Source organism: Chlorocebus sabaeus, chromosome 14, assembly GCF_047675955.1.
Source record: "Chlorocebus sabaeus isolate Y175 chromosome 14, mChlSab1.0.hap1, whole genome shotgun sequence".
NCBI lineage: Eukaryota > Metazoa > Chordata > Mammalia > Primates > Cercopithecidae > Chlorocebus > Chlorocebus sabaeus.
In genome coordinates this window covers 54,854,932-54,870,150 of record NC_132917.1, presented here as the reverse complement: position 1 = coordinate 54,870,150, position 15,219 = coordinate 54,854,932, and the positions used below count along the sequence as shown (strand labels likewise).

At 47.4% G+C, this 15,219-nt stretch overlaps 1 protein-coding gene across 7 annotated transcripts in view; it reads right to left on the bottom strand.

Annotated features, from left to right (window-relative positions):
- Positions 1-15,219, bottom strand: part of EML6 (EMAP like 6) — a 255,703-nt gene that overhangs the window by 5,513 nt on the left and 234,971 nt on the right. For 5 of the 7 annotated variants that reach the window (XM_007970611.3, XM_073022983.1, XM_073022982.1 and 2 more), the window contains 9 exons: positions 14,953-15,051; positions 13,175-13,348; positions 9,459-9,667; positions 8,169-8,326; positions 7,094-7,208; positions 5,084-5,272; positions 3,648-3,820; positions 3,075-3,237; positions 292-395 (listed from right to left, as the gene is read on the bottom strand). In XM_007970611.3, coding sequence (XP_007968802.1) covers positions 292-395; positions 3,075-3,237; positions 3,648-3,820; positions 5,084-5,272; positions 7,094-7,208; positions 8,169-8,326; positions 9,459-9,667; positions 13,175-13,348; positions 14,953-15,051 — 1,384 coding nt within the window. Of the gene's footprint in view, positions 1-291; positions 685-3,074; positions 3,238-3,647; positions 3,821-5,083; positions 5,273-7,093; positions 7,209-8,168; positions 8,327-9,458; positions 9,668-13,174; positions 13,349-13,422; positions 15,052-15,219 lie in introns of those variants that run through there. The other 2 variants (XR_012095287.1, XM_073022986.1) reach the window with 2 other exon arrangements.

Genomic DNA, 15,219 nt, shown 5'->3' with positions numbered 1-15,219 from the left:
TAGGATTGGCCAAGAGACAGCAGATGGTTTCCTGTTGAACTTGCTGGAAGGGGTTGGAGACTTGTAGGAGAAATTACACAAAAAGAGGGACTTTGCATTTCAAAAACCTAGGTCAGATCAAAGCCAGTGTCTTACACTACTAGTGCCAAGAAGCCTCCCACCCTCACCCCCAAAAGAAAAGACAACTCCATTTCTCAGCTTCTCCAGATCCTGCACAAACTTGGAGGCTGAGCCTGAGACAAGAGACTCTCTTGTGACCTTTTCCTCAGGTTTTTTCTTCCAGTCAGTCACCTTGTCCAGGAGGCCCAGGTGATCTTCTCAATGACCATGGCTTCAGTTACCTGCTTCCCCAGGGGGACCTCATGCACCTGGCGCTTATAGGCACCTGTTGACACCTGTAGGTAGAAGAGAAGCCATGTTCATCAACGTTCTTTCTCAGTTCCACAGACTGCCTTTGGGTGCACTGTTTCCCGGAACACTGGCCCAGCCTCTACATCCCGAGGGCTTTTCTCCAAACCCAAGCTCAGCTCCAGGCTGCAAAGCCTATGGCCAGCCCACGGCAACACCAGCAGGCCATTTCCCCATCTTTCTTCTCATCCATTTTCTTGCTATTTTCCAGAGTCCTAAGGCAGCGATTCTCTTGAGTGTGGTTCCCGACCAGCAACCTCAGCTGCATCTAGAAACCTGTTAGAAATGCAAATTATTGGGCCCCACCCCAAACCTACCCAGACACTGAAAGGGTGGGGCCCAGCAATGCTGGCTGTAACAAAGTTGCCAGGTGTTTCTGATACACAGCAATCCCAGTTCTCAGGAAACCAAGAACCTTTGGTACAGAGGTAAGGCAGGTTTCTCACACCAGCAGCTGATACAGGGGATCTCTGAGGTGTCTAGAACCTGACCCTTGGTGCTCTGGGAATCTTCCAAGGGAAACAGACCACTTTTCCTACCATCAAGGACAGTTGCAGTGAATGGCTGCTGCCTTCCTCTTCAGCCTCCTCTGTCCCTGCAGTGCTTCTCCTGGAATGAGCTGGGAAGCTGAGCTCTTTCCTGCCTCGGGCCTTTCATGCAGATGGACTGGAACAGTGTTCCCACCTCTCTGCTGGCTAACGCCTACACACCCTGCAGACCTCAGCTGAAATATCGCTTGCTGAGAGGAAGTGCATCTAAATTCAGCACCTTGTTACATGCTCCCCAGAATGCTGTACTTTTCCTTCTTGGCACATAATCACAGTTTGTAATTGTATTTATATTTTGTGATTGTTCAGTGCTTGTCTTCTCTGTTACAGAGCAAGCTCCAGGAAACAGGGACTGAAACTGCCTTTGCAAAATTATGACTGAGACAGTGAAAGAGATCTAACTTAACTGGCTCCATCTTGCTTCCAACCTACAAGCTGTCCTTGTTCATTCCTGGACTTAGGCTGAACTATGGGAGAGTTCATAGTTTATGGTTTAAACAAAGATGGTAGTAGCCCTTTCCCAAAGCAGACCTCCTTGCCTGGGAACTAGATTGCCTTTGTAGGACTAACAGCCAAAAGATTAGAAATTATGGTTTAGGAGTCATGCAGCTGGAGGCTACAAGATTCTGACCCTCAAACTGCTCGTAAATTCAGTGCTTGAGACATTTTGCAGACCCTGCACTTGATGGATCAGCTGGCCCCACCCAGATCAATAAAGTGGCTCATCTGATTTTGTGGCCCCCCACCCAGGAACTGACTCAGTGCAGGAAGACAGCTCCAACTCCCTATGATTTTGTCTCTGACCAATCAGCACTCCAGGTTCACTGGCTTCCACCCACCCACCAAATTTTTCTTAAAAACTCCGCTCCCCAAATGGTCAGGGAGACCAACTTGAGTAATAAAACTCCGGTCTCCCGCACAGCCAGCTCTGCGTGAATTACTCTTTCTCTATTGCAATTCCCCTGTCTTGAGAAATTGGCTCTGTCTAGGCAGTGGGCAAGGTGAACCCCTTGGATGGTTACCGGACCAGTCTCCTTTTGTCCATCTAAAAGTCTAGCATAGTGCCCGGTTCAGCAAATAGTTCAATGAATAAATACATCCTCTCTCCTTTTGCAGTGAATATCCAGCTCCAGGCCAGCTCACAAACGCAGATTTGTTGAGTGCTGGAGAAATCATTCTGTTTTCAGGGGTCAGTCCCAGCAGTGGACCCCTCTCCCTCCCTTCCACTGGTCAGCTGCCCTGGGACCCAGGGATGAGCTTTCACTCCAGGCCCACTGGCTGGAGTCCAGGGCCCACATATGGAGGGGCCATTCTACCCAGTAGAGTTTGGAAATTACATGAATAAATACCAGAAGTGGCACAAGGCTTAGGTGTACCCCAGAAAACTAGAAATCAGGAAACTCTGAAAAGGAGGTGGTGTCAGGCCTCTAAGCCCAAGCTAAGCCATCATATCCCCAATGATCTGCACATACACATCCAGATGGCCTGAAGCAACTGAAGATCCACAGAAGTGAAAATAGCCTTAAGCGATGACATTCCACCATTGTGATTTGTTTCTGCCCCACCCTAACTGATCAATGTACTTTGTAATCTCCTCCACCCTTAAAATGGTTCTTTATAATCTCCCCCACCCTTAAGAAGGTTCTTTATAATTCTCCCCACCCTTGAGAATGTACTTTGTGAGATCCACCCCTACCCCTAAAACATTGCTCTTAACCCCACCACCTATCCCCAAACCTGTAAGAACTAATGATAATCCACCACCCTTTGCTGACTCTCTTTTCGGACTCAGTCCACCTGCACCCAGGTGAAATAAACAGCCATGTTGCTCACACAAAGCCTGTTTGATGGTTTCTTCAGGCAGACACGTGAGACAGTGAGGGGCAAATTAAAGATGATTAGGGCTTGTGTTTCCTGCTTTTCTCACTCTTCACTATTTTAAATTCTCTAAGTCTCTGTTTCTACATTTACAAAACATGAAAAAAGTAACTACTTAAGGAGTTCTGGTGAAGAGTGAGCACATTGCCTGGCACACAGTAAGGACTCGATTAATATAGGCCATTGTTATTATTGCTGTTATTATTGGTTGCCCCAGATATCAGTAAACCCCAAGCATACCTGAATGTATTTGCCATCCGCAGAAAAATCCATCTGAATGACAAAGCTTGGAATATCTTTGCAGTAGCCAATGCGGTTCAGATTTGTGCCCTGAGTGAGGTCATAGAAGTCAACTGTGTGTTCAGAAGAACCAACGGCTAAGAATCGGTTGTCTGGGCTGATTCTAGAAAAAGCAATCCAAGAGCAGGGTCCATGAGGAGGGCTGTTTGGGGCTGGTCAGGCATGAAGGCTGCTCTGACAGGCCTTCCAGGCCCAAAGGCAACGAGAGCTGCCTTGTGACTCACATGTGGTCACCTCTCCTGGCATTCTATAGAATTCAACAATTTATCTGGATCGAATCCCCGGGAAATATGGTAGAATGACATTTACAAGTAATTTTAACCACACTTATATGGAAATTAGCAAAGCCTTGTCTGAGAGCGAGCGTGGGAGAAGGTATTCTTTCATAGGTGACTTGTTGAAAGTGACTCTCTCACAGCTGAATTCTTTATTCCAGCCGTGGCTGGAATGGGAACCACTGGTAAGCAGAATGCTTGCCTTTCTCCTCCACGCCCAGACCACCCACTTAGGTACCTGATATCTTGGATAGCAGATTTCCGGTCTCTTTTTTTCCCCCAAACTTTCAGGCTGTTCACCAACAAGATGACAAACTCTCCATTCTTCATGCCAATGGCCACCATCTCCCCGTCAGGGCTGTAGGCTGCACACCTGGCTGCGTGGCCCAGGCTCACCTTGTTTAACAGCTTCTGCATTGATGCAAAGGAAAGTCACCTGAGCCCTTGGCCCCCTCGGCTGGTCTCCAGGAGACATCGTGCACCAGGCCAGAGAAGTCAGGCTGACCTGGCAGCCACTGCAAGCCACCAAATCTCTTACTTCTTAGAGTAAATGTCCCTGAATAACTGAAGTGGGCTGTATGTTTTGATTAGAGCAGCTTGGGGGACAACAAGTTTTAGGGCTGTGGCTGGCAAACTTTTTCTGTAAATGATTAGGTAGCACCTACTTTAGACTCTGTGGGCCATAAAGTCTGTCGCAACTACTCACCTCTGCCTACTGTAACACAAGACAGCCACAGTACCTGAATAAAACAGGGCAGCTGGACGTGTAGAAACAGGCCACAGGCCAGATCTGGCCTTTAACTATAGATTGCCAACCTCTTGTTTAGGGGAAAGAGTTTGAGCTTCTGCCTCTGCTGGTTCAAATCCTGAATCCTGGCCCTGTCACTTATTAGCTGGGTGTGTTTGGGTAAATCACATCTCAGTTTCCCTAGTTTTACTAATAGCGATGTTAATAAGGGCTTTGCGAGGTTATTGTAGGCACTGATCATGTCCATGAAGCAGCTGGGGTTATGTAGGTCGTCAAGTAGTGACAGCTGTTGCTAATGATGTTTAATAAATAATTACAGAAACTAAGGAGTCTAACAACCATACTCAGGCTTTTACCTGTCTATTCTGTGACTATGACACTAAAAATACAACATTTACCAGCCATTTTAAAATGAAACCAAGCATTTTAATTAGTAGAACCTGAGTACTTGTTTTAACACTGGATAGGGCATGAGGATTGGGAAGAACCCTTTGTTCCCTCCCACTCACCCCCTCCACCCAGCCACTCCCTGCTATCTCACAGTTTTACTCCAGGTGAACTTTAACACTGCCTTCCCAAACTCTAAGAGAAACCTTGTTGGGATTTTGACAGAAATACATTAGGCCCATTTGGGAACATTGACATTTTAAATCATTTTTAGTCTTCTCATCCAGGGAAAACATCATTTGATTCCATATTTTTAGTTTTGTGGGTTCTTTCATGACAAGAGAATAATCGTTGTCAAATATACTGTTTAGATGGGTTGTGGTGAGTGGGCCTTCTTTTATTGTTAGGTTTTCTACCTTGATCTCCTATCTGGCCCCATCCCTGTCTCTGCCATGATGCTGGCTGGGCCTCCCCTCACTCAGCTCCCACGGCCGGCAGCCCACTCGTGGGCATCTGAGTTTGGGCAGAGTTGGCCTCACCTTGTCAGCCAGGTCCCAGATCCGGGCTGTGCCGTCGTTGCTGGCAGAAATGAACAGGTCCTTGGAAGGGTGAGTGGCCAGGCCCCAAATCTCCCCTTCCATGTGACCATCAATCAGGATATTAGAAGCAGCATTTTTTTCACCAACTTCAATTATTTCTCCGTCTTTGGTTCCCACTAAGATTTTTCCCTGTTGTAATTGAAACACTATTAGAAAAAGGACAAACAAAACACAAGTAACTTGGGAAAATGCCTTTGCAGGGTTAATATTAAAATAGGAAGGGGTGAGAGTGTTGTTTTTGTTTGTTTTTGAGACAGGGTCTCACTCTGTCACCCAGGCTGGGGTGCAGTGGTGACATCTTGGCTCACTGCACTGCAACCTCTGCCTCCTGGGTTCAAGTGATTCTCCTGCCTCAGCCTCCCCAGTAGCTGGGACTTCAGGTGCCCACCACCACACCCGGCTAATTTTTGTATTTTTAGTAGAGATGGGGGTTTTACCATATTGGCCAGGCTGGTCTCGAACTCCTGACCTCAAGTGATCTGCCTCCCTTGGCCTCTCAGAGTGCTGGGATTACAGGTGTGAGCCACCACGCCTGGCCAGTGTTTTGTTTTTAACAACAAACCGTCCGTTCCTAATTGCTCTTCTCCACCCTTTCACTTTGCCTTTTCTCCATCAGCTACCTCAGGTGAGAGCTTCAGCACAGACCTGACCTTCAGCACAGCTCTCACCTGGGTGAGAGCTCCATCACCCAGCCTCTGCTAGAATATTCCAGTGACTGCAGAGCAAGGCAGCCAATTCCTGTTCTTGGACAGCTCAAACTCTTAGTAAGTTCTTCCTTCCACTGAACAAAAATCTGCTTCCTGGCCAGATGTGATGACTCACGCCTATAATCCCAGCCCTTTGGGAGGCCGAGATGGGTGAATCACCTGAAGTTAGGAGTTTGAGAGCAGCCAAGCCAACATGGCAAAACCCCATCTCTACTAAAAATATAAAAAATTAGCTGGGTGTGGTGGCGGGCGCCTGTAATCCCAGCTACTCAGGAGGCTGAGGCAGGAGAATCGCTTGAACCCAGGAGGCATAGGTTGCAGTGAGCTGAGATCACACTGCAGCACTCCAGCCTGGGCAACAGAGCAAGACTGTCTCAAAAAAAAAAAAAAAAAATCTACTTCCTGATAACTTCCAGGCTCCAGGTGTAGTCCTGCCTTCATGTCCGATAACTACCCTTCCAGGTGGGCATCACTTAGCTATTTAAGAACAAAATCCCCAGTTTCGAATCACGTGGTATTCCACATCTGGTTTGCCTTTTTCATGGAGAGCATCTAGAAAGCAAATTCTTAGACTGATATTCAAAAACAAACACAAGGTATTCGATCAAGGTTTGGAGATTGGCTTTTAAGTGCATCAAATCTCCTGGGGGAATTTAAATAGAAGGAAATAGAAGGGAACATACAAGTCAAGGCCCCATCCCTGAGATTCGGATTCAGATTTTGGTCCAGTCCCAGGTGGATGCCCGGACATCCATATTCTTTAAAACTCACCAGTTGTTTTGGATGTGCTGCCAAATGTGAGTTGGAAACCAATGGCTTTGAGTCAGACAGTTTAGTTTGCTGGCCCTTACCTCCTCCTTATTGACCCTATAACTTAGGCCATAGGCAAACTATTTAGTATCTCTGAGCTTATGAGAATATCATCTATAATACTAGTAGCTAACACCTCCTGAATGGGACTACATGCCAGGCAAGATGAAAGGCACTGTCATGTATAAATATGTGACCCTCATGACAAACCTGTGTACTGGACACAAAAACATTAAGGAACACACCCAAGGTCACCCAACTGGTTCTTCCTGGGGGAGTCTGACTCTCTTAAGCTGCTTCCCACTACAGCACAATTCACATCTTGAAGCCTTGTTTCAAGGATTAAACCAGTCCAGGGAAAGTGCCTGGCTCGGAAGGTACCTACACTTCCCCCTTCCCTGGCCCAGCCCCCAGGGGAGCTGGCTGTGCTCACTTTTCCACGGCACACAGAGCGCACACACTCCACCAGCTGCCCGGTCTCCAGCTGAAAGGCCCGGCAGCGCTTCATCTCCTGGTCCCACAATTTTACAGCACCTCCTTCTTTGGTCCTAAAAAAGATTGAAAGGGACTCAGGCTGTTAACCCTCATCCTAAGACCTACTCCTGCCTCCAGGCCTCTCCCCTCTTTCCCAGTCATCAGGGTCCTTCCTGGCTGGTTGGAGCCCAGAAGGACAGACCCTCAGGGGTCCGGACCCTCCAGGCAGCCTCCCTCTTAGGCCCTGCTGCTGAGCGATCCCAACCTCCTGAGCTTGCAGATTTCCTAAAATGCCTTCGAATGCTACTATCTTGGGAGGAAAGAAAATGTAATTTGGAAATTCAGACTTATTAGATTATAACACAGAAACGTTTCTCCTGTCTTCAGGCTTCGCTTCCACATCTCCCCTCTCCTTCCTCCATTCCTCCACAGAGCTACCAAGAATAACATTTTATCAACAGCAAAGTCACTGTGGTTTGTTCAAGAATACCTCTCAAGATTTTGTTTTTAATTTTTATTTATTAATTTATTTTGAGATGGAGTTTCGCTCTTGTCACCCAGGCTGTAGTGCAATGACACAATCTCGGCTCACTGCAACCTCCACCTCCTGGGTTCAAGCCATTCTCCTGCCTCAGCCTCCCAAGTAGCTGGGATTACAGGTGCCCACCACCATGCCCAACGAAATTTTATATTTTTAGTAGAGATGGGGTTTCACCATGTTGACAAGGCTGGTTTCGAACTCCTGACCTCAGGTGATCTGCCCACCTTGGCCTCCCGAAGTGCTGGGATTATAGGGGTGAACCACTACACCTCTCTCGGGTTTTTAAACTACCATCAAACCACTTTTGCACTCCTCTCTTCCTTCTGAGGATCTTGACCTAGGGCCCTCTTGGAGAGAGAGCAGACTGATCTTCCTAAAGCAAAAAAGATAGGAGGATGACAATCTGCATTTTCTCCAAGCTGGGGACACTTCTGTCAGTTTCTCCCAAGATAACAACAAACGACAAGTTGTTTTCATAGGAGCTTTGGCTTACGGCCGCTCTTTTCCGCCGGTCACTATGAGTCCATCCCGAAGGGTTGTGTACATTGTGAACACGGGGCCTGTGTGAGCCTTGGCCACCAGCCGGATGAGGAAGTGGTCCTTCCACACGTAGACGTCTCCATTGATGGCACCCGTGAAAGTGAGGTTGTTCTGTAAACAAAAGAACATATTCTATACCTGGAACACACTCAAGCAGGTCCCTCCCCAGGCACCCGTTCTCTCATTAAGGAACCATAGCTAGAGACGCAGACATGCCAAGGCGGTTTGATCTTTTTGTGCTAAGGAAAGCAGCAGAAATTGCAGAGAAACCACTGAGAGCACATCACAAGGTAGTCCGCCTGGCTTGGAAATTAACTATATGTAATTGGCTTGGGCATTTGACTTCCCCTCTGAGCACAGCTGTGCATTAGCAAGGACTTCTCTTCCGTGAGCACTGCCCAAGTGACAGCAGGGGCAGGGGCAGACTCCGGGCCACAGGACACTTTCCTGGAGCTCCTCTATGAAAGGGAGAAACCCACTCCTGGAGGACCATGAAGTGACTGTGTTCCAACATGTCCCCATTTTGGAGCCTGCATTGGCTGAGGGCACCCCATAGCTCATTTAAGGGTGGCAATTGGGGGCATCTGTGGCACAAGAGGGCTGGGAAGAAAAAGGATCATTATCTAGCAGTGGAAATTGGTCCCAATATTCTCTGGGGCTTGCAAGTCAGGGTTGCCCTTACAACAACAAACCTCCTGTCCTGGGTGGGTGTCCTACCTTTTCTGGTTAATATTTTAAGAAAAAAAAAAAATATTGGCCGGGCAAGGTGGCTCACGCCTGTAATCATAGCACTTTGGGAGGCTGAGGTGGGCGGATCACCTGAGGTCAGGAGTTCGAGACCAGCCTGGTCAACATGATGAAACCCTGTTTCTATTAAAAATACAAAAATTAGTGAGGCATGGTGGCAGGCGCCTATAATCCCAGCTACTTGGGAGGCTGAGGCAGGAGAATCACTTGAGCCTGGGAGGTGGAGGTTGCAGTGAGTCGAGATTGCACCACTGCACTCCAGCCTGGGTGACAGAGCAAGACTCTGTCTCAGAAAAATATATCTATATTTATATATAGATATAAATATCTATATATATATTGTCAACCCACCCATATGTGCTACAGAAACGGAACAATGGTTGCAAATAAGCCAGTACAGGAGCTAATGTGGAAATGGCTTTCCTGCTGTTTTCAGCCTCTGCCCATGCCCAGGGGGCCTGGGTCCCCTTCTCAGGGAGCAGCTGCTAGAACTCACAGCACCGAAGGCCACGGAGAGCATCGTTTGCATTTTGGCAGCTCCCAGGGACCCGATGACTCCTTTCTTGTAAAGCAAGGCGCTGCCTGCCAGGGTCCAGAACTTCATATGTTTGACCCCGACAGATACAAACTGCGTGTCTGAGTCAGGGCGAAATTCCACCACGAATATGCGCTCCAGGTGACCCCCTCGGCTGGCAACCTTGGCACCTGTGTGGGTGACAGAGTCTGGTGAGGCTCCTCATTGCTTCATGGGCCAGGCAGGGGGAGCCACAGCCCAGGAGGTCTCCACCCCAGCAGGCTTGGGGCATGCCTCAGTTCTTCTTTACAGCACTTTCTCTCTCCCCTGCAGACACTACTCCCAGGTAGCAGTGGGGAAAGTGTGTCTGGGAAGTTTCCAGAGCAGCAGGTGCTGGTAACAGATCCCCGCACCCAGGCATTCATGAACGTAGCAGGAAAGGATGGTCTGTGAGACGGAAGCTTCCAGATATGAGAAGGCAGCAAAGTGGCTTAAAGATATCCCCCATCCCCCTTCCATCAGCACAGGAGTCATCCCCGCACAGGACGACAGAGCTGCTCCCAGAGTGCCACTGGGACTCACATTCCTCTGGACAGCTTTTCTTTTTTTTTTTTTATTTCTAAGATTCTCCTGCATTTTCTTTCTTTCTTTCTTTCTTTTTTTTTTTTTTTAAGCTCCCCATTTTCCTTTGTATTTTGTGGTGGTTAGGTTTAAATGTTTTTTACCTTTTAAGTACTAGTTTTTTCCTCAACCCCATTTATTTATGTTTTTGACTGTCTCTTGAGTTTTATTTAACCTTCGTCTTAATACAATTCCAACTCTATCATTTACTTGTAGAACAACTTTAGACAAGTTATTTAAGCTCTCTGTGCTTCGGTTTCCTTACCTATAAGATGGGGCTAATAATCGTTCCTATTTCAGAAGGTGCAGTGCAGACGAAAAGAACTGACCTAAGTGAAGCCCTGAGCACAGTGCTTGATGATCTGAGCAATCATGTCTTAGCCAGTATTATTATTAGTAGTAACAGTATTATCATAACTCCTTTAGCCCCTTTTAAAATTTCTTGGCTTCTATTCTTTTAGCCTGTATTTTAAACCCACCTTTTAAAAAATCTCATTATTTTTAAGCTCTCGAGTTTTAAATTTTTGTTTTAAACCTATTACCCTTTAACTTACTCTGAATGTTTTTGTTCCAGTTTCTTAATTGTCACCCCTCCCTTGATTATTCACACACATATTTGTTTCTTCTTCGTTCTCATCACTTCACGTATGTTTTTACGACAGCTTTCTAGCACCGTGGTGGTGGAAAGCCAGAGTCCTTCTCCCAGCTGTAATTCTGTCTGCATGTGGAATCCCTGACTTACTGTAACAGATCTCTCTCTACTTAGGGCTCAGAGGTTTTAAGATCCACGATCTTCAAGGACACCATAAACAAAGTAAGACAACACACTGGAAGAAAGCATTTGCAGTGCTTGTAAGATTCAGAGGATTAACATTAAAGATCTATAAGGAACTACAAATTATAAGTAAAGACAAACAACCCTCCCACCTCAAGTAGTAAAAGGATTTGAGCAGGTGAATTACAAAAGCAGCATACAAGTGGCCAATAATGAGATGGAAAGAGGATCCAGCTCACCAGTCTTGGCAGAAGTGCAAACATACAATGAATTGGATATTTTTTCAAGGCCACCATTTGTATTTTCCTTGTTTTCATTTCATGGACACTTCTAATTGTGGAGACACCTGTATCCCTCTTTGCATTGGTTTCTAGTCTGCTTAGAGCAAATTACACATATACCTAGGACCTAACAACATGGATTTTATGTAATAAGTTCATTTTAGTTCTATTTTATTTTTACCTACACACACACACGTTCCCCAAAACAATCCTCTAATAAATGAAGAATGAATAATAGGCTCTGGTGATATACAAAATGTATATAAACCTCCCCAAACACAGGGTATTTATCTGTAAGTAAGACTTGAAATGAAGGCAAACCCACACTGGAGAAGGAAGGGAGGAGAGATGACATGTCCGTGGTCAACCCGGAAGAGGTGGTGGTGGTGATATGTCAGATATCAGCACTGGCTCACAACCCTCTGTACAAACAAGAGCAGGCTCCTCTTTCCCCTGGGAGCTTGTTTAAAAGCCCTGGCTCCTCTAAACCTCCCCTGGGAGGTCAGAAGGGACCCTGGGTGAGCAAGAGTCTGCTGGGGCAGGCCAGAGCGAGCAATGCTTGGAGGACAGGTAGAGGGAGTTAAAACAGTGAGCCTGAACCTAAAGAGACAAGGCCGTGCAGCAGGACCAGTGTGAGAGCTTTCTTCCAAGGATCTAGGAACAGAGTTAGCAGCACAAAAGGAAAACATAATGAAGCAATTTATGTCCCCACATAAGGGGCTTTATGCAAGAGCTTTCTGACAGCGTGTGGGATTCCTAATGAAGTGATGAGAACCACATCCTTGAAAGTATTCAAGCACAGGGCAAAGGGGTGCATTTGGAGGAATTTCTCCTTAGGATGGGTCCGGACTGTGCAGGAAGTCTTCTCTAGTTCTTCCCATTCCAAGATGCTCTATATCTATCATTTAAGATGCTCAATTTCTCTGGGCTGAGTCTGGTCAATCAGTTGGCCACTTAAGATCACAAGGAATGAATCTGCACCCAAGATACTGACTATACAGCCAACTGGGCGAGATATACTGGTGAACAAGAGAATGGGAAAATGTGGTTTCCTAGAAACCTTAGAGATCATGTCACCTTCCGAAGGAATATGGTATCATCACAAATGTCTGCAAGCTGTCAGCCTCTTTTCCTCATATGGGGTGCTCAGGAGGGACTGGAACTTTCCTCCCATTGTGCTGATCTCTTTACAGCCTCCACACACCATCCCCTCCACGGGAAGATGAGGAGATAATGGGACTCCAGAGCCCTGGATGGGAGAAGTGCCACCTCTGCGCGTGCCTGGTAGAGCGTGTCCCAGATACAGGCTGCCTGGCTGCAGACAGACCTCATTAACGTCCTGACTAATTGGATCCGCTTTTGCCAGGGCAGTACCCAACCTGAGAATATACGTGGAAGACTGCACATCTTTAGTTCTAAGATGACCATACATTCAGTTGCAGCTTGCGTGTGTGCATGTGTGTGAGGTGTGTGTGCATGTATTGGGGGAGCACGAGAAAGAAATCCTGTTACAGTAAATATAAACCTTGATCGTAAGATAAATCCCTATTTCAAATGTGTTAAAATGTTAAAAAAAAGTTTAATTGCTTCTGAGACTATGATAAAACATTACCCCATTTCCTAAACTAAAGCAGACAGAGTGATAAGGCTGTAGTAGGATCCAGGGGCCATCAGAAAGAGCATGGAAGACAAGGACTCTTGGGTAGGAAGGTGGCTAAGATAGATGTCGGGGAGGCTGCTGCCCTCCGAGGAGGAGGGCTGCCAACATCGGGGCACCTCCCCAGAGCCCCTTCACTAATGGGCCCTGGAGTCCCTGGCCAGCCTCCTCCTGGCCCTGGGACCCAGGGATGCACTGGCATCAGTGGGGCAGCTATACCAGGATCCCCAGTGCCCTGTTTTCCGCTTGCCCAGCAGCAGTCAGTGCCTACGGCAGGCTTCGGAGTGAGGCAGATCTGGGTTCGAGCCCAGTCCATGCCACAGGCAGACACCCTGGAGGGACAGAAAACCCAGTGCTGGTTTACCTTCCTGCCATCGCCAGACGGTGATGGTGTGCTCAGGGTCCACTCCCACTGACACCAGGAGCTTTCCGGTTGCACTGAAATTGACGTAATTCACCCCCTTGGAGTGGAAGCACCGCAGCATGGAGAGGGTGTGTTTGGTCATGGCGTCCCATACGTGGATGGAAGGTGTTGTCCCTGAGTGTGGAGAGGCATGACAAAGAAGACTGATGAATAGCAGAGCCAAGGCAATGCTTATGTTCATGTAAAAGCCTTTTTTTTTTTTTTTTTTTTTTTTTTTTGAGACGGAGTCTCGCTCTGTCACCCAGGCTGGAGTGCAGTGGCCCGCTCTCTGCTCACTGCAAGCTCCGCCTCCCGGGTTCGCGCAATTCTCCTGCCTCAGCCTCCCGAGCAGCTGGGACTACAGGCGCCCGCCACTTCGCCCGGCTTATTTTTTTGTATTTTTAGTAGAGACGGGGTTTCACCATGTTAGCCAGGATGGTCTCGATCTCCTGACCTCGTGATCCGCCCGCCTCGGCCTCCCAAAGTGCTGGGATTACAGGCTTGAGCCACCGCGCCCGGCCCAAGCCTTTTTTTGTTGTTGTTTAGATGGAGTCTTGCTCTGTTGCCCAGGCTGGAGTGCAGTGGCACCATCTCGGCTCACTGCAACCTCCGTGTCCAGGATTCACATGATCCTCGTGCCTCAGTCTCCTGAGTAGCTGGGATTACAGGTGCGCACCACCACACCCAGCTAATTTTTGCATTTTTAGTAGAGACAGCATCTCACCACGTTGGCCAGGCTGGTCTTGAACTCCTAACCTCAGGTGATCCGCCCGCCTCCCAAAGTGCTGGGACTACAGGCGTGAGCCACTGTCGCCCAGCCTATAAAAGCCTTTCTTAAGACAAGCGTTTAAGGGTGTTACAGTCATTGGGCATAAAAGACCTATAGCCTGACCTGGCCAGAGGAGAAAGACTACAGGAAATTTGCTTTTAAAGGCAGAGCCCTACAGACATTTATGTTCAACACACACACACTTGTGGAGGATTTTATACGAAGGAAACTGGTGAGGTCAATGATTTGTATCTGCAATTCGGCAAGATACAATCAGCAAACATGATAGAATGACATGATTTTGCTGTGCAGATTCAAACTACTCACGGATGGAACAGCCTTACCTGGGGTTTCCGTAATATCACCTGCATTGGGTGAGCAATGGCAATGAGGAAGCGTCAAGGGAAAACAATAGCTAAAATAAGTCACGTTTCCAACAGTGAAGCACTCAACACCAGCATCAGAAAGTTCCAAATTAAACTTAAAAATGGACATGGGTTCAATGAAAACAAGCAGGAAGTTGTAAAAATTGCTCTTGAGATGACAAAGCAAAAACAAACTTCTCATAAATGTGAATCAGTTCACATTTGTCACTGGCAGTTTCCCAGGGCACAGGGGGTCCAGGCACACTTACTGAAATCTACCCTGGCCAAGCACAGTCACCAGGCTTCAAAACACACGGAGTTCTTGACACTTGGGTCTGAAAAACGACTCTTACAAGTCCACAGGGATGGGGCCATCGTGTATTTAGACTCTCAGGCACTGGTCAGACTTCATGGTCCCTCAGAATCACAGTCACTGGATGTGTCAACTCAGGTGACACAGATACATTCAGGACTCAAAAAATCAACAGCAACATCAACAAGAAGGGATGGATGTAAGCAACCCACCCACTCCCTCTCCCAATAATTGCTGACAAGTCAGTGTCCCTGCAAGCTGGGAGAGCCTCAGCTGCCGCAGGACCTCCTACCTATCTGGCTGGTGGCCACCACGTTTCTGTACTTGGGGTGCTGGTTCACTGTGAGACAGAGGATGTCATCCGTATGCTCCAGATAGAAGCTCTGGCTCCCTAGGGGAGAGAGATCATGGGAGGGTGAACAGTGGAACCTAAAGACCTTTCAGGGCAACTCCAAAGCATCGTATGGAGTCTTTGGATCCTCGTTATAAAAGTGACAGCTTACAGCCCTCAAATTCTCACTTCCGGAATTACACTTGGGGAGATGAAGGATCATTTTTC